This window comes from Cavia porcellus, unplaced genomic scaffold, assembly GCF_034190915.1.
Source record: "Cavia porcellus strain 051 isolate PalLab524CR breed Dunkin Hartley unplaced genomic scaffold, mCavPor4.1 scaffold_22, whole genome shotgun sequence".
NCBI lineage: Eukaryota > Metazoa > Chordata > Mammalia > Rodentia > Caviidae > Cavia > Cavia porcellus.
Window position 1 is genome coordinate 14,085,372 of NW_026947505.1, and position 20,813 is coordinate 14,106,184.

Consider the following 20,813-nt stretch of genomic DNA (forward strand, 5'->3'; position numbering starts at 1 on the left):
TCTTACGCTTTCAGACTCCGAAATTACTTTTTCATGTATATTTCCAAGAAAATCTCTAGAATATATGCTCCAGGAGACAAGCACTGGCATGCTTGAGATAGTACAGTTCACAGTAGCAAAACAATTGGAAATAATTCAAATAACTGATGACATGGAAAAAATTAACTGATTACTATATGGCAGAAATGGATGAAATGCAGTCATATAAGGTTATGTGGAAAAATAAGAGCAAAACAAATTCCAGAAGACAACGCAGAGCATGATGCTCATAAAGAGTTCTAAATATTATCAGAGAACTTTATGATTTAGTTAGAAAACATAGGTGATATGATTATTAAATGAATGCAAAAATGATAAACCCAAGTTTAAGTTCCTAACTACCTGCAGTGGTGCACAAAAGCAGCATCTGGATGTGTAAAGGCAAGTGTCAATTTCACAGTCATGGGTGGTCATCAATATTTTTCTGACTTTGAAGTAGAAAAAGATTACTTAAATAAAATAACACACAAAAATAAGTTGGGTAAGTGGAGCTTTATCAAAACACTTTTATTCATCCAAAAATACTCAACGTGACTATTTGTAATTAATTTCAGTCTACACATCTGTATTCCACCAAAAATGTGATAATGTGTATTAGTGATATATCCTTTTTCTTAGTGTAAGGTACAAACAGAGAGCCACTTTAAATGACTTAAATAAACTATCTGTTTATCAATTTTCCTTTGGATCCTCTCTTTTGGTTATATTCTCTTTTGATTAATCCAATGACTGAGTTCTTCCAGGCTGACACAAGGTGTCAGTGTTGAAAATCAGGGTCACCTTCTTCCAATAATCCCAGTCTTGCACAGATGTGGGACTGCTAGACACTGTAGTGTCTCAGGCACAGAAAGGAGTGAACTGTTGTCATTACATTTACAGTTGCTACAGATTTTTATTCTTAGCTCTTTTTGTTTGTTTTTTGAGAAAGGGCCTCCTTATGTAGTTCAGGCTGGCCTTGAATTTAAGACAATTCCTGCTTCAGCCTCCTAAGTGCCAAGATTATAGGAACACCTCACATTTGTAGCCTTCCCTGGTTACTTGTTTCCCATTGACATAATTTATAAAGATGGCTTCAATAATTCTCCATAGAACAAAATGTTTGTTCAGTATGATATACTACGTCTTTGAAAAGAGAGAGAAGTTGCTAGCAACTTTTGAGCAGCAGTGTCTTACACTATTCAAAAACTTAAATGCTAACTTTCGACAAACAACTGTGCTGCTATTTGTGTTTCTTTAAAAATACTTTCATAAACATTTTCTCATTGTACCATAACATAATTGAATGTGCTCATAAGTAAAGCGATGTTGGAGGGGATTCACCTTTCACTTGCTGCAGAGAACAACCAAGAGAGGAAAAGGCGGGCAGGGCTAGTAACAGGTTTTGTGGGGCCCGGAATGAAAAGAAAAGCTGGAGCTCCTTGTAAACAAAATAAGGACTTCAAGATGAACGTGGTAGAACACTCAATCAAGTGATGAGAGCCCTCTGAACGTCAGCCCTCCAGCGTCTGCCCAAGGTTAACGCCATTGCAGTAGCCTTGAGCCAAGTGTCACCAAGTTAGGTACGGTTTTAATTCAAGCTGGACCCTGGTACCTTCTAGTTACCAGGGTTGTGTTTCCCCTGCATCTGAGTTACCTGCCTTCCAAAGCTGATCCATCATTAGAGCACGAATCTTCACGTTTCAGAAGAAGACAAACAAACACATAGGCCCTTAAACATATGAAGAGATTCGAACCAAATAGCAGCTGGGTGGGTTTGGGCATAAACATGGGAATTACAGAGATAATGATTATACCTAATTCCTCTAGGCTAAGAGTTGATGAGACATACTCTTCTAGTTAGATCTATGCAAAGAAATAAAGCATAACAGTGGGTGGTAAACCTCGGTGTCTGGGATGTGAGACAAAATGCAGACTGTGACCATCTCGGGTCATCCTGAGTGCTAAAAAGCATGTATCTACATTTCTACTGGAGCCACTGATCCCATTCCTGTGTGGTTAGGGTCATGTTCAGGCTTACCACTGCTGCTTTGGTGTAACAGCAAATACAGAGACTTCACCACTGCAGTGATAATAATTCAGCAAAGAAGATGTACCATCTCCTGAGCTATGAGAAGTCAGGGTCATTTAAGACACCAAACTTTAGAATGGTGACATTTTTTCATTTGCAGGTACAATTCCCATGAGACCAGCTGTTAAATTATAGAACAACCTGATCAGCACAGCTCGGGTCTCTAGTTCCATATAAATATTCACAAGAGATGCCAGAGAGAGAGAGTTTCTACAATAAAGAGTTAACGATGGCATCTTTTGCAGTGCAACAGGTATGTGGAGAAGAGGTTGTATGGGGAAGAGCTCTGGTTTTTCTTCTTTGAAGTTTTAAAGAAGCAAGTTGTGCCCTCAATTGTTCAGTAGTTTGCTGTTGCATGTTCTTCCTGTTTCCATTTGGTGATGGGTCTAGAGAAGGTGCAGGAATATGAATTGATAATACAAGAAAATTCCCTTAAATATGAGCACTGAAGAATGCAGTGCCTTTTGAGAGGGCAGCATGTTTTCTGAAAGAGTATTTAGAATCCTGCTAAGAGTCACTTCCTCATGGACCCCAAGCAAGTTATTTATTGTAGGTGCTCGTGAAACACGGCAGAGGACTAAGGCAGTTAGCTGGGCTTTCTGCAGGCAACACCATCACCTCACTCTCCTAGGAGAAACGCTTCCTGATGAGATAAGTTTTTGAGTGTGGTGTTTATTTCAAAGAAGAAAGGAAGTAGGGGAAGAAAAAAAGAGAGGAAGGGAGGAAGGAAGGGAGGCAGAATTGTGTTAAAGCAGTTCCTATAATTATTTAATGATCAGTATCCATTAATTTTAAATGTTTTATAGAAACTGAAAAACAGAAGGGAGTCAATAGTTTGAGTAAGGATAAAAAAATACCTGAAGGAAGGCAGAAAGAAGAATAACAGAAATATCTCTTAAAATCTCAAAAAGTTACTACTGAAACAAAAATATTTAACAATAAAGAGCTAATCAAATCAATGACAAGTTAAAAAAGAAAGGAGATCATATTATAAAATTCAGGAAGTTCTTTATGAGTGTGGTCATGGCCCTACACTTTAATAACTTTTTTGAAGAAATTTAGAAAACATTTTTTAGGTCATTTTGAGACAGGGTCTGGTTATGCAGTTTGGGCTGGCTTTGAACTCATCTTGTGGCTCAAGATGATCTCGAACTTGTAATGATCATCCTGCCTCAGCACCCTCAGGGCTTGGACTGCAAGAAAAATATTTTTATTTTAACAATTGAGTACAATAAAATTAGGCGGGGTGTTTTTCATAAGCTGATCCATCAAGGAATTTATTATGTTTCAAATCTTTAAAGTTTATGTTTGTCTTTTTGCAGAAGTACAACAGTAATGAACAAATGGTGTGGCATTCTATATAATTCTGTTGCAACTCATGTTGTACAGAGAAGTTTTACAGATAGCAAAAATGTTCATTGCAGAATATACTGTTTTTACTTGTTTTTCATGGGCATTTGATCTAAAAGATGTGGAGGACAGAGTTTTTTAGATGTTTAAATCCATGGAAGATGTCACACGCAAAACCATGGCAAAATATGATAGCGAATGGTGACACACTCTACAAGTCCATCAAACACTTGTCTAAAGGGTGCGGACCTTTCTGCTCTGTAGTGAATGAGAATGCGAATCTGCATTTAGGCATCATGTGATACATTTCAGAGACTTTCATTCTAATACTTAGATTTCTGGGATGATAAGAGGAAAATGAGTCAGGCTTCATGCTATAATTCGAAATCCCTTCTGCAAAAGTGGGAGGATAGTATAATTTATAATATCAAAGTCCTAAATCAAGAGCACAAAAAGTTTTTAATTAAATCTAAAATGTATAGTCAGAGAGTTATTAGCAGAAGAATGTTGTGCTTTGCCATTTTCACTACAATGAAATTATTTCCTCTTAGCCTTCCTTTCTAAAGAGTGAGGTGATTTAAAAATAAACCAACAAAATTTCCTTTGGCTCTCCTGTACTGTGTGTGTGTGTGTGTGTGTGTGTGTGTGTGTGTGTGTGTGTGTGTGTGCATACCCTTGTCTGCTAAGGCTCAGACCTTTAGCACACACTCCACCACTGAGCTACACCCTAGTCATTCTCCACTTCTCATGCTTTTTTCATAAGTAGGTCCAAGGTGACCAAAGTCTTCTCTTCTTTTTTATTATACTGCATTTTCTCTCAGCAGTTCCTTCTGCAGTGATGCTTACCTAGTTAGCAGGTAGCTAGAAAGAGATGGAAACAGTTAAAAATTCAGTACCAGGACAGCATGGGAATCCCTCATCTTACGCGTTTCTTTCCTGCCTCTTTCCTGTGAGCACGCTAAGGGAACGTGAGTGAAATGCTACGTGTACATGAGACAGCACCACTGTCCATGCTAACAGTGAGTAGAGTCTGGGAATCAGTTCCCTACCTTTTTGGAATTCCAGGGTAAATTTGGTGAACGTAACTTTCAGGAATAACCTTGAAACATTTATTGTTTGGTAGAGACTTTACATGCAGTTTGACAGTATTCCTGTTCTGGGTCTAACCCCTCAATCACAAACATGAAAAGGCATCTTCCTCCACCTTGAATTTCACTACTAAAGCAGGTCCTGTCCTGTCTCACAGTTAGGCCATCAGTGTTCTTCAGGTCAGGGGGGTGGGGAAGGGCATCTCACAAAGAAAGTCAAAGTCAGGTAAAATTGCCTTGGGGCACCCCTTGGAATCAGCTAGAGAAAGATTTTAATTTCATATCTATACTTTCCTGTAGCTATCTTAATTATTTAAAAATTTTTTTTTACTTACTTGCCAAATTCAAGTGCAAAGTAGATAATCTTCTGTGACTCTGCTAGCTAAGAACACTGACTTGGGAACAAGGAAATCAGAATCCCTGTCTTCTCTTACCTTTACTCCTCTTCAACTTCATGCTATGCTGTGCTTTAAAATTCTTTGGAACTTACTTTTAGAACAGAACATTTCCAACCTCTCGGTTTTTCTTCACCCTTTGTTTGGAAGAGTCTTTCTTTTCCAACTCACCTAGGGAGTCAAATCCAACTCACCCAGGGAGATCCAGATCAAAAGTCCCATCTACTTACTGGAATAGTATTGTCTAGTGCAACGTAAAACCACTGCGTCCACTTTTGGTCTCTAGTTGCACATTTTATCTAGATCTCTTTTTGTTTGTTTGTTTGTTTTTGATCAGTTAGTCATCAATGCTATTTTTAGCTGAGATACAGAATCATTTGGGTTTTAAGTCCAGTCTTTAGCTATTCTGCAGGATCTCTGCAACCAAGGACTATTCATACATTCTTATTCCATTCATTGTATCTTTGGAAATTTCGATGAATATTTGTGTTGATTCTTTCATGCAACAGAAATTGAGACTTTATGTTAGGCCAGGTCAAGTAGGTGTGAGGTAGCTGAAGGTCAAGCACTTTTCTTCACTATTAATAGTTACGCCTTGCATTTAGGTGGTGGTGGCCCTCCTAATGTACACTGGAGGGAAAGTTACCCTGACTCATGACCACATTACATTTCTAAACAAATATGAAAATGATTACTTTCCAAGGTTTGTAAGTACAAAGAACATATTGGGCAACACAAAGAGGACACGTACTTGTTTCTCTTGTAGTGGAAATGGCCGATTTTTCAAAAGTCCCTAGACACCTGCTCAGATCTGGATGACCCACTCAGGAACTTGTCAAACAGTCATTGCAAGCTGCTGTGTGTTGCATGAGGCTCTCTGGAGATGCCATGCTGGGCAAGTGTATGTGCTCTGGATGAAAAGCTGGGATTCAGCTTTGATCTCCACAGGGTTCTGACTCAGTTGTCCTGGCTAACATGATGCTTACCAAGTTTTCATGGTTTGCTGAAGAGATGACTCTGTGAGATAATTAGGGATCCTTTAGTGATCCTTCTTACAAAGCCCCATGGAAATAATGGGACACATGAATGAAACTACTTTCAAAATCTCCTGGATGATGCACAAGGCAGTGGACCCCAAGCAAATCAAGTCTGATTGTGTATTCCAGATTAATTTGAGGAAGAAGTGTGTGTGTTCTCTGATAGCCATCTAGTATTCCTGGACATATAAAGAGGATCAATTTCTCTTTTAGTGATAAAATTGCTTCCTTTTTGCCTTTTCCTGCTGCTTCTTGTTCCCTTTCTGCTCACCCTTTCTTCTTTCTCCTGTTTCTCCTTTCTATTTCTCTTCTTATTCCTTTTCCTCTCCCTCTTTTCCCTTCTTATATTCTGGCCTTGGAATTATAAACTAAAAGTCTATTGAATGTTTATGGTAAAGTAATGTAAATAATGATCATTTAAACCTGTTGTTAGAATTCTGTAAAATTACAAACAAAGATTAAGGTAAACAAATGGGAAAGACAATTATCTTCCTTGTAACTTTATGCCTTTCTTGAGTTTTTTTTATAAAAACATGCATAAAAGATGTCTTTTTTCTGACAGAATTCCATGTGTTTTTGTTTTTCTAAAGGAAACGTTTGATTGCTCTGAGTATGGAAATGGGTCTTGTCCAGAAAACGCGAGGTCCCTGGGAGTCCGAGCTGCCATTTATTCATTTATGGGAGGAGCCATATTCATCACGGTCTTCGGCAATCTCGCCATGATATTTTCCATTTCCTACTTCAGGCAGCTTCACACCCCAACCAACTTCCTCATCCTCTCCATGGCCGTCACTGATTTCCTCCTGGGCTTTGCTATCATGCCATACAGTATGATCAGATCAGTAGAGAACTGCTGGTATTTTGGGATTACATTTTGCAAGATTCACTATAGTTTTGACCTGATGCTTAGCATCACATCCATTTTTCATCTGTGCTCTGTGGCCATTGATAGATTCTACGCTATCTGTTGTCCTTTGCAATATTCCACCAAAATCACCATTCCGGTCATTAAAAGGTTGCTGCTTCTCTGCTGGTCAGTTCCTGGAGCATTTGCCTTTGGGGTGGTCTTCTCAGAGGCCTATGCTGATGGAATAGAAGGCTATGATATCTTGGTTGCTTGTTCTAGTTCCTGCCCAGTCATGTTTAACAAGCTGTGGGGGACCACTTTGTTTATGGCAGGTTTCTTCACTCCTGGGTCTATCATGGTGGGAATTTATGGCAAAATTTTTGCAGTATCTAGAAAGCATGCTCACGCAATCAATACCTTATCAGAAAATCAAAGCAGTCAAATGAGGAAAGACAAGAAAGCAGCCAAAACTTTAGGAATAGTTATGGGTGTTTTCTTGTTTTGTTGGTTTCCCTGTTTTTTCACAATTTTACTGGATCCATTTTTGAATTTTTCTACTCCCGTAGTTCTGTTCGATGCCTTGACATGGTTCGGCTATTTTAACTCCACGTGTAATCCCTTAATATACGGTTTCTTCTATCCCTGGTTTCGCAGAGCACTTAAGTATATTTTGTTAGGTAAAATTTTCAACTCACATTTCCATAATACTGATTTGTTTACTCAAAAATAAACTGAGTAGATTGGCTTTTATATGAATACATTGAAGCAAAAGAAATGGAATTCAAGAATGAAGGTGAAGAAGGAAAGGGACAGAGACAGAAAGAGAGAGAAAGGAAGGGAGGCAGAGAGAGAGAGAGAGAGAGAGAGAGAGAGAGAGAGAGAGAGAGAGAGAGAGAGAGAGAAAGAGAGAGAGAACATGCACATTATTTTGGCTCAGAAAGAAAACGACTATTAAGTCTTGATAGAAAATGAAAGAACCTCTCTTTAGACAAATTCCCTCTCCTCCAAATCCTTCATACTATTTTTAGGCAGCCCAAAAAGAAGGAAAACTAGAAGGGTAAATAGAAGTAGACAAAGTGAGAATTAGAAGAAAAAGGATGTGTAAAAACTTGTTTTATTACTTGAAGAAGATCAGATTGCAGGCTGAGTTTAAACATCATATCTCACGACCACACAGGCTTTGTGTAATATTTTCATTCAACATTCCTCAGTAACTGATCAAGTGTATTTTGAAACATCAACCATTAAAAATACTAGTAAATAAGCATGGTGGTGCACACCTCTAATCCCGGCACTCAGGAGATTGAAGCAAGAGCACTGCAGGGTTCAAGGCCAGCCTGAGCTGCACAGTGAGACTCTGTCTCAAAATACCAAAAAAATTGCTGTAAACACATATGAAAATAAAGATCGCACAAAATCTTATTCTAGCAGAAAGCAGTGATGCTTAGCTGAGGCTTAAGCCTTTATTAGATTTTATGGTGACGAGATTAAGCTTTTTTTAAATGAAAGATCTTAATAACTGTGTAACTTGTGAGATATTCCACGAAGCCTTCATTAACCAATTACTTTACACACAGAAGTAAATTTTCTATGTCACTGGCAGTAGAATTCTCATTTGTCTTTCTCTCTTCCTTAGGCTCACACACATTTTGCGTTGCTATGTGATTCTCTGTTTAATAATATCCTTAACCAATGATGTTTAATACCTGGATCCCAAAAGAAAAAAAATTGCTAGTTGGTAGATGTTTGACACTTTCTGTGGTGTACACACAAATCACCTCATTTTAAATTATGAATATCATGTCAACTGGTTTTCAAAATTCCTGAAAGGTTAACAACCCACTGTGAGAGTGGGCACGAAAGAGCAGATTGCAGTGTGCAGCTGGCTTCAGGGAACATTCTGTTCTTTAGTTTTTATCTTGGTTAATACACAGTAGTAATACCTAATGATTACACGCATCATGGGGAGTTGGTACATGTTCAGAATACATCTTTATTCTTCTTTCCTCCCTCCTCCCCTCCATCCTTCTCTTGGCCCTCTTCCCATTTGGAAAAGACCTATATCTCCCATTCTTAATGAAAAGCCAATTAGAAGGAAACAGATAATATTGGAATCCATCCCCTGCACTGAGGGTAGTATTGCCTTATGAAGTCTTGTTTTGTGCCCACATATGTGCATGGATTTGTTATATGTGTATCAACTGTGTCTCTCCATAGCATTTAATTTCTCCGTTTACATTGTATCAGTGAAAAAACTGACCTGTTTTGCATTACCACCTGCAAGTCTGTTTTGGTTTTAGCTCCTTGCACAGGCTAACAACAGTTAGAAAGTGCAGTCAGCTTACCTATGAGATTTGTCCAAATACAGCTGCCTGAGGACAGACATACTGCCTCCCCATCCTAGCTGCACTTCTGATAGGTTGCTGCCTCCTCCTCATTGCTTGCAGAGTAAGAGTGGAATAAATAACTTCTATGAAATGTCGAGAGAGAGAGCAAGTTCAAAATAAGAAATGGAAAAAAAAATCTTCCAACAATGGAATAAATAAACCAGCTGCATTTATGAGTGCACTACTGTGGGGTGCGGGAAATAAGTGTATTAGATCGTTTCTGTTCATGCAATAATGATGTGTATGCTGTTTTGATATTTAAACACACACCCACAGATACTCATGGAAACTTTCTGCTATTAGTTTAAAAGACTAATTGCCCCAAACTGAGTGAAAGTTTATTCTCAATGTGAAATAGAATAACACTATTTTGAATTAATGTTTATTAAATTTATTTCCTAACTCATTAAGCAATTACTTGAGAAAATAAAACCAACAGAGTATTGTGATGGGCGGTTGCACACAGGCATCTGTGGAAATGGAGTCTGAGGTGCTCCTTTTCGCATTATGATGACTTTGTGATGGTACTTTTTGTTTATGATGGAGCATACAGACAAAATAGAAAGGAGGCCATCCTGGGTGAGCTATAGAAGCTATTACTATGTTTGTCTCTTTTAAAATTCTGTTTATATTTTCTTTTGCTTTATAAAACATTCCTTCTTTTCCCCTCTCCCTCTCTCCTTCTCTTCCTCCCTGTTTTCCTTCTTTTCTTTCTTCCTTTTTGTGGTGCTGGGGCTCAAACTGAGGCCTTTCCCATGCTAGACTGAGCCACACTCACAAATACCTTTGTGTTTGTATTGTCTTTCTTCTTCTTCTGTTTGTTTCTCTCTTTTTTAAAACTGTTTTTCTTTCTTGCTTTTTTATTAAGACAGCATCTCACTGTGGAGTTCAGGCTGGTCTGGAGCTCACAGTGATTGTCTTACCTCAGGCTCCTGACACTTGGGTGCTGGGATTACAGCGTGCACCACCACACCCATCTGCATTTTTAAAAATTTTCTTTTGGGACAGGGTTTCACGGTGTGGTCCAGGCTGGCCTTGAACCCACTATGTAGCCCGGGCTGGCCTCAAACTCATGGTAAGTCTCCTGCCTCAGCTTCCCAAGTGCTGGGGTTACGTGCAGCACCTCACCTGGCTTTGTATTTATATTTTGAAGTATCACTCACATAGTGTTTCTATATGCTTTTTCTTTTTAATTCCTGTATTTTTATTAGTACACATTTACTATACAATTATGATTATTAGTACAATCATCATGGAGAATTTGTACTGTATAGTGTATCTTAATTCTTTTTTTCCCATTCCCCTTTGCTCCCCTTAACCCTTTCTCCCCAATGCATTCCTTTCCGCTGCACTTTTTAGCTTGAAAGTGTTGTCATTGTGCTTTGTCTGCTGATGAAGATGTGTTCTCAATGACTCTGTCTGTCATTTATTCTGCTTTTGCTCCTCAGGGCTGGTCCAGTAAATCTGCCTGCCCTATTTCTAAAGTTTGTTGGAAGTCATAGATGAAAAACTGGACATAGATGGTAGATTAAGTAACCAGGTGGATTATTCTGTGACTTGCAGAAGCAAGGCTAGAACCCAGTGTCATCTTACTTCATGTTCTTTGGTTCTTAAACTGGATTTTCAACCTGATTGTGATACCTTAAATTGCTTTTCATTTTTCTCAAGAGTTTTAGTTAAATTGGTACAAGCCACTGAAATAAAATTAAATCCTCTATCCCACTCCAATGTCTTCTTAGAGTTCAAACAGAAATGTTTTATGGTTCAAATAATAATTTCTTCCTTTGATATAGTCAGTGATCACTTTAGTCTGCCCATGTCAGTATATGAAAATTTCAGTACCTGCTCTTTCCAAAATGAAACCCAAATGGCCATAAACTCAAACATGAAATTATTGTTGTGCATTTTGAAAATATTAAAAACAGAACATTTCAATATCCCTCAGGAAAGAAAGTTAAAAGAGCAGTTCCACTGGGGCTGGGTAGTAAGCACCTCTCTCCGACCTCCTCTCTTCTCCAGTTCTCTTGAGAACAGAGCCAACTTATATGATCCGGTATCTTCTTCCATTAAGCTAAACTTCTCAGAACTTTCTGCCACCTTAACTGCCAGACCTCATTAGAAGAGACTCAATGAATCCCAACTAACTTTCTAGGAAAGAAAAGGTACTGGACCACTAAAAAGACTAGCAATGTACCAGATATTGTTATAATTAGGTTTTAGTAGAGGAGATTAGTTTTTTTTTTTTAACCTGAAAAATAGTTATGTTATTCTTGATCTTAAGTTTTCCATTCAAATAAGTTTCCACGTAATGACATATAAAATGCTTTTGCAAATATGAAACCTATACAAGACTTGATTCAAAAAGTGTCAAGCACTGGGGTATTTGCTGAAATGCACCTTTCTGTTAGGCACTGCAGCACAGTGGAAACCCCAGCTGTTCAGGCAGTGCTGCTGAATCCCTGGCAGATGCCCACTGCCTCCTTTCTGGCATTTTTTCCTTTGCAAGTTACTCGGTGCTCTTTGCTTCCCAAAATGATCTCTTTTTTCAAAATACAAAGAGTAACCAAATTAAAAATTTGGTTCCTTTATGGTCTACAAGAGTTCTTTGCAAATTCACTGAGGGTGCAAATAACGCAGGCATACCCTGGGCAGAGAGGAAATGACTGAGGACCAGTGGGAGGCAGGGAGTTGTCACAGAGCTCACAGGCCACAGCGAAACCACCAGGGCTGAAGGCGGGCTGGAGTGGGGCGGCAGTGGAGGGTGCTACAGGCTACAACAGGTTTTTGTGTAAACAGAGGCTGAGGCGGACACGGACACATGGCACAGACAAGGTTACGGTCTGGCTTCCCAGCCGAGGGGAGATTTTCTGCCCTTTACCCGCAAACACAAAGTGAGTCTCCTGATAGTAGTATTTTACCTTTTAGCTCTTTGCCCTGCTCTGCTGAAACTTAGTAGGGATGTTTCTCCTCCCTGATTGTAACAAACACGCTCCGATTTGAACTCTTGCTCTCCCTGCTCTCTGACATAGAAGTTGCTTTATCTGTTCCGTCTGGGTGTTTACTGTCACTCAAATGGTTTTAATCTTCTGTTTTCCATATGCTGCTTTTAAGAAGATACTATTTTCAAGATACCTCTCTGGCTTTTAAATGTTTTTATAAGACTTGTGAACTGTCAGTCATTTGGGAAAAATTAGTTATTAAACGCCAGATACCGGTTTTCATTTTTGCTCTCATGAAGTATGAACAATGCTTAAGCTTAATAGAAGAAATATTTTTCTCTGTGTATCTTAGCTGTTATTGTTACATTTGAGTACAGTCTATTTATTGTTAACTCCAAAATGCTTTTCAAATAGTTTTGGCATCATAATCTTTAAACACTCATTGTAATTTAGATTTTAATTAGGCAGAAAACAATGAATATCATGAATTTTCATAATGTCCAATCTTTTGTCTATTATACTTCATATATAATTTACACTGTTATAGTAAAATGTACTATAATGTACAATACAGAGAAACCTCTGTATTAGAATTACTATGAAATTGCCCTGTTTTCTGCTGTCTTTATTTTGAAAAATTTCATTGGAATTAGTACAAATCTCCTTTTAGACTAAGAATGACTTTAGATTTTTAAAAGTTAGAGTTTACATTTGAAAGGTTGTACTTTAAGATCAATTTTTAATGAACTATATAAGAATTGGCATTATTTTCTAAAATGTGTCAGTAGAAGAAATGGGTCAACGACTGATAGAGTTAGTGGTCGTCCTGAAAATGTTTCTGGTTTTGTAAAGTTTCTACTCTCTGCAATACCATAAGCAGGCACTCAGAAGAAACTAGGGTTTGTAAAGGCTAAAATATCATCATTTCTTTACAAGAGGAATTTGTAGCATTTGACACTTACAGGTAACATATACAAATATTTGTCTCATTGTTAGAACAAAGGATCACAGCCTTTTCCTTGTCAACTACAGTAATATACATTCATATTTTAAGGCTATGGAAATTAGATTTTAGATTCTGCACCTAGAGTTTTCTGTGAGACTACCTCTGACCTCTACTGAAATTACTGTGTCTGCCTATACAAAAAATTTTTCAACAAGCTTTAACTTCATGACAAGATCTCAAGTTGTAAATCTGACATTTTGCAAAATATAGGTATCTAGAAATAGGCCAGTCTTCTTATTTAGAAATTGATACTAAAACCTGAGAGGAAATTATTTGTAATTATGAATGTCTAACATTTTTTAATTACAAATTATAGCAATTTCAAGAGACCGTTTGGTTCAATAGATTAAATAGAAGTTTTTTTTGTTTTTAAGCAAAATTGAAATAGGTACCCTAATTCTGAGAGGAAGAAAAAGAGGATGAAAACAATGCTAATTATAAGCAAGTTGAGAAAGAAAAATTAATTTGCCAGTCAGTCCTTTGGAAATCAAAATATAGGTCAACAATACTGAAAGTGTTCTTTTATAAAGTATGATCTGTAATTGTTCCATTTGCTTGCAGAAAACCTATTGAATCAATTGCATAAATTTTAAAAAACAACCATAATTTCCCATATATTTATATATTCATCATTCAAAAATATGTATCTACTGTATACTGTTAGCCCTTTTAGGAAGTAAAGGTAAGAAAAAATGAGGCATGATGATGTTTATTTCAGCACAGATTCTAGCTGCATCAGTTAGTTTTGGGTGCTGTCACTGATATTACTAAAACATAATCTAGGCTAAATGCTCAAGTCTTCCTTGGTGAAAACCAAAGAAGAAAGAATGCAATGAAGAACAGAGAAAACTCTGTGTTGGAAAGCAACAGATCTTTAATATTGACCACCCCTGCCCTGGGATTGAGAGTACATTAATGAATCTTTTATTTTCTTGTATCTGGAACAAAATACTTGACACTTGCAATTTACGAGATGGCAGGTTTATTTTGGCTTCCAGTTTCAGTGGGTTCAGTCCACTGTCAGCTGGGTCCACGGCAGAAACTGCATAGCAGAAAAACATGGTGGAAGAAAGCCCTTCCCTGCATGGTGGTCAGGAAGCAGAGATGGAAGGGAGGACCTGGGAGAAGAACACATGTTCCAAGTCTCACTCACCGTGTGCCACCACTTCCAGCCAGGTCCCGCCTCCCAAAGTCAGAATTTGGGGGGACATTTTATATCCAAACCATGTTACTCTGGCTTCAGCCACAAACTTCATTCCATATCTCTTTCATCTCTTTATTCTCCTTTCCTGTCTTTTACTTATTTAAAACAAATGGATTGAAAACTAATAACTTTTTGTTACCAGTGATTCATAGGTTTTTTTTCTTAGAGCTGGAAATATATGCAAGGCACATTCAGCTGTCATCTGTCAGGACATCAAGAGCTCAGAGCTGACTACCGCCAGCTCTGAGGAAAAGAGGAAAGACTCCCAATGCCAGGTTCTTTTGTGGCTTGCTCGTTGGAAATCAGCGCTTGAATCCTTAGCCTAGTTACTAATAGAATGTCCACCACTGATGGACACTGAATACGCCAAGCTGTGGACTCTTTTATTATAGTCTCTGAGTGGCCTTTCTGAGTTACCTGAAGATGACATGATTCCAGATGAAGAGCATTTTATTACACAGATGATGCACCGGGATATCAGACAGCTTTCTCATATCTGGCATTTGTTGGCAAAAAAGAGCACGGCCCTGTAGGTCAAATGGTAAAAACCCCCAAATTCTCCTGGCAGTCACTTCACACACTGCCTACTGCCTGTCGAGGAAAGGTTCCATCGTGGTGAGCACCAGGCTCAATGCAGAAGTGCTGCAGTGTCTCCAGCGATTCCTTCAGGCAGCCAGGGTGACCCCGCTCTGACCTGTGTTTCCCTGACTGGCTGAACCCTCCGTGGGTGGAGAGTCTCTGTAGACCTCTGAGCACAACTGCATTCAAAACAGCAAGTTTTCTCTTTGAATTTGTCACAGTTTGCATCTTATAAAAGATATTAAAAGTTTGTTTCAGCTAGGAAAAAAAAAAAAAAAAAAAAAGAAATCGTTACTCTAGAGCGGTGATAGTGAACCTCTTAGAGATAAAGAATCCAAACCACAACCCAAAACCAACGTGTTTATCCCAAAGCGCCAACATTGTAAGCAACCCTGAATACTAAGGTTTTAGTTTAGAAAAAACAATTCATGAACATCTTTTGCTTGAAAAGAAAAATATAATAACTCATGATTTACCAGCCCTGATCCAGAGTACACCTGAGTCATGGGCAATGGCCATTTCGAAAAGGGAACCTCTTAAGGCTTTTCAAACAGACATCTTCCTGTAACTGGGGAGAAATTTTTCTAAGCGATATCACACAGGTTTCTGAGTTTTGTTTTGTTTTGTTTGTCACAATAGGTCTCTTTTTTGCATCCCTCCGCCAGGTAAGGATGACAGTTCCCAGACTGGTGAAGAGAGACTCTGATACAATGAGATCAGGAGTGGATCTTTTTGTGCTTTCTGAGGATCCTTAAGGGAAAACAAACTTGAACCTGCATAAGTAGATAAGCTTGCTAACTGTACATCCCAGCTGAAACTCTATGGTTTGCAAGAATACGACACAGATTAAGGGTGACCCCTATGTCTCATTCACTCAAGACTGGGGCCTCTTTTTTGTTGTCCATTAAACAGATGGGACACTTGTTATAAGCACAGTGGCAGGCTTTTCAAAATCCTACAGGTGGGAATGGTTTTTCAGGGTGTAAAACCCAACAGAAATAATAAATCAGGGACAGTGATATACTGGAAATGTAGATTGCATAATTACACTTTCATTCAGCCTGCTGTGACCAACAGGAATCACATGAGTTTTATGTGACTGGCCATAAAATTTGTGATTCTCTTAGGTCTTCTAAGAATGAAGCATGGACAACGGATCTACTACTTAGAATCTTAGGTAAGCTATATGATTCAAGAAATACAGGAAGAAAATGAAAGGAACAGAGGTAGGGAGCAGAAAGAGCAGAAAACAGAGAAGCAATAAAGCATTGTTCCAGGTATGTGGTTTAGCCCACAAGTATATGACTTTCAATAGCTATACTGAAAAACCGTATTTCATGGTACAGCATAATTAAAGAGCAATCCGCCATTTCTCATTTCTAAAACATCTGACACTTTTTGCAAATGAAGAATTCAAATTACTGAAGGAGTGCCCGGTGAAAAACTTTTCATAACTTCATTTAGACTGTATGTTGGTATTTAAGGTAAAAGATATATCAGATTATTGTAGTTCAAGAGTTTCTAGGAAGATGGTTGCTCACAGTGAAAGCCAAATGAAAACTCTTGAAAATTTTTCAATACATTATGAGAAGGGAGCAGTAAGTAGTATGCTGAATGAATGAATGAACGGATGGATCAGGGAACAGAATAATACAGGAAAGAAGATGCAGTTGAAATTTTTCATTTTTTCCTAAGTCAAGCCATTCACTCAGAAAGTAAGCACAGTTGATATAAATGTAAGTATTTGAATAAGTTGCAATTGAGGTGAAAAAAATAACAGATGACTTTGAGCTTTATTTTGCTATTAGGACCTGACATTTGCTGGAATCAAATTCAGAAGAGAAGAAATATTGAACCATCTTTTTGGCACACAATTTGGAGTAATAAAGGACCATGGATCTAAGTTACATTCCTGAAGACTTATCCAGTTGTCCGAAATTTGGAAATAAGTCCTGTCCTCCCACCAACCGCCCGTTGTATGTCCGAGCGCTAATGTATGCTGTTATGACTGGAGCCATGGTTATCACCATCTTTGGGAACTTGGTTATAATGATTTCCATATCCCATTTCAAACAGCTTCACTCTCCCACAAATTTTCTGATCCTCTCCATGGCAGCGACAGATTTTTTGCTGGGTTGTGTCATCATGCCATACAGCATGGTGCGATCAGTGGAGAGCTGTTGGTATTTTGGGGATAGCTTTTGTAAATTCCATGCAAGCTTTGATATGATGCTGAGCCTGGCCTCCATTTTCCACCTCTGCTCCATTGCTATCGATCGATTTTACGCTGTGTGTTACCCTTTACATTATGCGACTACAATGACCACCTCCATGATAAAGCGATTACTCGCAGTTTGCTGGTCTGCCCCTGCTCTTTTTAGTTTTGGTTTAGTTCTCTCCGAGGCCAATATTGCTGGTATGCAGAGCTATGAGATTCTTGTCACTTGCTTCAACTTCTGTGCACTCACTTTCAACAAACTTTGGGGAACAGTATTGTTCACTACTTGCTTCTTGACTCCTGGCTCTATCATGGTTGGTATTTATAGCAAAATCTTTATTGTTTCCAAGCAACACGCTCAAGTCATCAGCAGTGTGCCCAAAAACACTAAAGGGGGTTTGAAAAAAAGTCTATTTAAGAAAAAAGATAGGAAAGCAGCTAAGACTCTGGGCATAGTGATGGGGGTGTTTCTGGCTTGCTGGCTGCCGTGCTTTCTTGCTGTTCTGATCGACCCGTATCTGGGCTACTCTACTCCCATGTTAGTGCTCGATCTTTTGGTGTGGCTTGGGTATTTCAACTCTACCTGCAACCCTCTCATTCATGGCTTTTTTTATCCATGGTTTCGGAAAGCTCTTAAGTACATAGTGTCAGGAAAAATATTTAACTCTCATTCACAAAGTGCAAATTTGTTTCCTGAAGGACAGTCATGAAAAAGCACTTTAAAAATAAATATTGAAATGGGAAATTTGGTATCCTTGGCTGCAGTGTACACTTTCCATCAGGTCCCTATAAAGGTTCCCCTACACAATATTGGTATCTCAGTTCTATAACATGCTACGAGCTACACATTTGACCAATTGGTACTTCAATCATTTGTAAAAAATTAATTTGCTGTTCATGTACACTTGTTCTGATGCTGGAGAGAAAATGTGTAAGAGAAATACATAGTTCGGACCAGGTTGACCTAGATTTTGATCCATGAAACAATTAAATGCCAATATAAGAATCAGGAAAAGGGCTGGGGATTTAGCTCAGTGGCCTAAGCGCCTATCTGGCAAGCACAAGGTTGTGAGTTTGATTCACTGTATCAAAAAAAAAAAAAAAAAAAAAAAGAATCAGGAAAATAAAATGCTGATGGTTTTGACTCTACTTGCTTTCACTGTTGGAATTTGGGAAAGAGAAGATCTTTTGGTCAGTGTGAACTTTCACTAATAATGCTTTCTAGGATGCTGACACATTTCTCTTAAATATCTTAAATGCTTTCATTGCGAGGCCCTTCCCCAACCCCCAGCCTCTCCACTGGCTCTGTGCTCTGCATTACAATGCCACCTCTGCCCAGAGTCCCAGTGGCATTTTATCAAGGGGAAGCAGTTGCAAGAAATCAGTAGGTCTCCTGGTCACTTCTTTCTGGGCTGCTCTGTCAGGCGTGGTGGTGGCTGCCTGCCCTTGCTATCCATAGATTCTAGACCGCATGTTGCTGGCTTCCTAACAAGAGTTGCCCAGTCACCATGGTAACAGTCCCTCTATTAAATCCTCCAAAATCAACCCGGCCAGCTGCACCATCTGCTTCCCACTTCATATCTGACCAATGCAGATTTTCCCTGGTCCAAGATGAAGTTTTAAATTCCTCCCAAAACCCTCCAGTTCTTCACAGGGCCGCTTTAGCCTTTTGGCTCATTTGGGGGACCATTCATCCTTGTCCTCCTCTTTGGCAAGTTTCTGTTTTGATGTTGAATAGCATTCTGTCAATTGGAGGTTTCTGGTGCTCCTGGCATGTACACAAAAGATACTTTGAAGTAATTTTGGCTTTTAAAATTAGTGTTCCATTTATTAGATAGTATTGGAAAACCAAGGCCTTCCTTAAAATTTTGTTTAACTTCAATGTATTTAACTTATAATTTTAAACTTTAATATAAATAAAGCTTAACGTACACATTTATCAACTTTCAACAATTTTCAAGTGGCAATTATGGATTTATAAGTTTTTTTATTTTTTATCTGTATTCTTTAAATGTCTAAGTTCCAGTCTTGGTATTTAATTGTCATAGTATTATATAAAACATTCCCCAGAATTTAAATAACTCATAAGTTTAATGACTTACTTACAAATGGGATGAATTTCAAGATTCTTAAATATAACACCATTTGTAAACATAGCAAACTTCTCTGATAACTCTCAATTTTAAAATACTGTACCTAAATTGATCATTTAGCTATACATTCTAAGGGGAATCACAAAACTATTGTAGTAAACATTGTCCTGTTAAATTCTCTTCAACACTGCAAATAATCAAAACGACATATAAAAAAGATAATTTCCAAACTGAATATAAATGATATTGATATAATGATTCTGATTTACTTTTTCATTTCTTTTAAAAAATGAATCTTAGAAATTTTATTGATCCTGTGTACACCATACATTCATACACACGCAGATATCCTGAGATTTGAACTAGAAGATAATTGATTTTGGTTGATTGTAACTTTTTTTTTTTGTCTTTTTGAGACAGGATCTTGCTATGTAGTTCAGGTCGGCCTTGAGCTCACTTTTTAGCCCAGACTGGTCTCGAACTTGCCGAGATCCTCCTACCTCAGCTGGGATTGTAGCCGTGCACCATCACGCCCGGCTATGTACATTCTTTAAAGTAGAATATTGTTCTGGTTTTCATCCTTAGGTTTGTCCCTTATTTTAGTTTGTCTGTGTTCAGCGGTTAGGTTTTCTGCCCCTTCACCCCCTATTTGTTGCTAAACCAGAGGGGCCGAGCTTCTTGCTGAAATGTCACCTGAAATAGCCAAATGACTGTCCCTGCTCTCAGCTTTCTCACCTGCACACATCCTGCTCCAGAACTGAAACTTACGAAGGTAGAACGAAGTACTTTTTGTTCATCATTATCTATTTGTCTGAATTTTAGAGTCCTGGACCGCTGGCAAGATTCATGTTTGTTCACCATTAGCTCACGTCGCAGCCTCGCAGCTTTTCAGCAATGAATGATCTTTAAGCCCATGAGTTTTCCCAGGTCACAGCTGTGCTTCCTCAGCATTGCGCTTTACTAAGGAAGACACGGTGGAAGGGAGAAAGAGACTGACGAGCATTTCTTCCGTCTCTTCCAGTGCTCTCTGGATTCACTTGATTGATCAGTTCTCTCAAGTCATATGTCTACTTCTCTTCATTAGATCCTTCATCTTCTCTGTTTAACAGAGGTGTTGGTGCTGAACATAAGTGACATTCCAAATTGGACACAGGACTGTCACATAGTGCAACACTTCATGCAACACTTCAGCCCTTTTGTAGTATTTTATTTTTTAGATAGGGTCTCACTAAGTCACTCAATTGGCCAGGCTGGGCTTTGTTAGAGTATTCTGGTGCAGTGGAGAAGCGAAAGTACAAAATAAACAGGTTTATTGAGTTGAGGATGTGGGAAGGAGCCACAACCCATGGTGGCTGGGCTGTCTCCTTCAGCCAGGTACAGAGAGGCAGAGGATTATATGACCTCTGATTGAAGTGGTGCATGGGGTGGATACTGATGATGTTTGAGCAACCGATTGGAATTCTGTGCATGGAAAGAGGAAGGGGAGTTGCAATAGGGCTGAAGAAGCAGGAAGTGGTAGGCGTTCCTGCTTTTGTCTTCTACAATGTTTGATCACCTCCATTA

General features: G+C 38.5%; 2 protein-coding genes across 3 annotated transcripts; both read left to right on the plus strand.

Moving 5' to 3' along the window:
• The first annotated feature begins 2,336 nt into the window (after positions 1-2,336).
• On the plus strand, positions 2,337-7,554 carry Taar2 (trace amine associated receptor 2). Its single transcript, XM_003465629.2, has 2 exons — positions 2,337-2,360; positions 6,568-7,554. Exons 1-2 carry the CDS (start codon positions 2,337-2,339, stop codon positions 7,552-7,554), a joined length of 1,011 nt encoding a protein of 336 aa, XP_003465677.2.
• Positions 7,555-11,968: 4,414 nt separating this feature from the next.
• Positions 11,969-18,801, plus strand: LOC100716344 (trace amine-associated receptor 3). 2 transcript variants are annotated; one of them, XM_063233352.1, is made up of 3 exons: positions 11,969-12,102; positions 16,067-16,116; positions 16,748-18,801. In XM_063233352.1, the coding sequence occupies exon 3, from the start codon at positions 16,833-16,835 to the stop codon at positions 17,865-17,867; it is 1,035 nt and encodes a 344-aa protein (XP_063089422.1). In that variant the 5' UTR covers positions 11,969-12,102; positions 16,067-16,116; positions 16,748-16,832; the 3' UTR covers positions 17,868-18,801. The 2 variants fall into 2 exon arrangements, with proteins under 2 accessions (XP_063089422.1, XP_003465695.1); XM_003465647.2 differs by lacking the exon at positions 16,067-16,116.
• Positions 18,802-20,813: the final 2,012 nt, after the last annotated feature.

Coding starts and splice junctions, on each gene's coding strand:
- Taar2 (XM_003465629.2), top strand. CDS start 2,337: ATGGCATCTTTTGCAGTGCAACAG. Junction 2,361..6,567: donor CATCTTTTGCAGTGCAACAG/GTATGTGGAGAA, acceptor GTTTTTCTAAAG/GAAACGTTTGATTGCTCTGA.
- LOC100716344 (XM_063233352.1), top strand. CDS start 16,833: ATGGATCTAAGTTACATTCCTGAAGACTTATCCAGTTGTCCGAAATTT.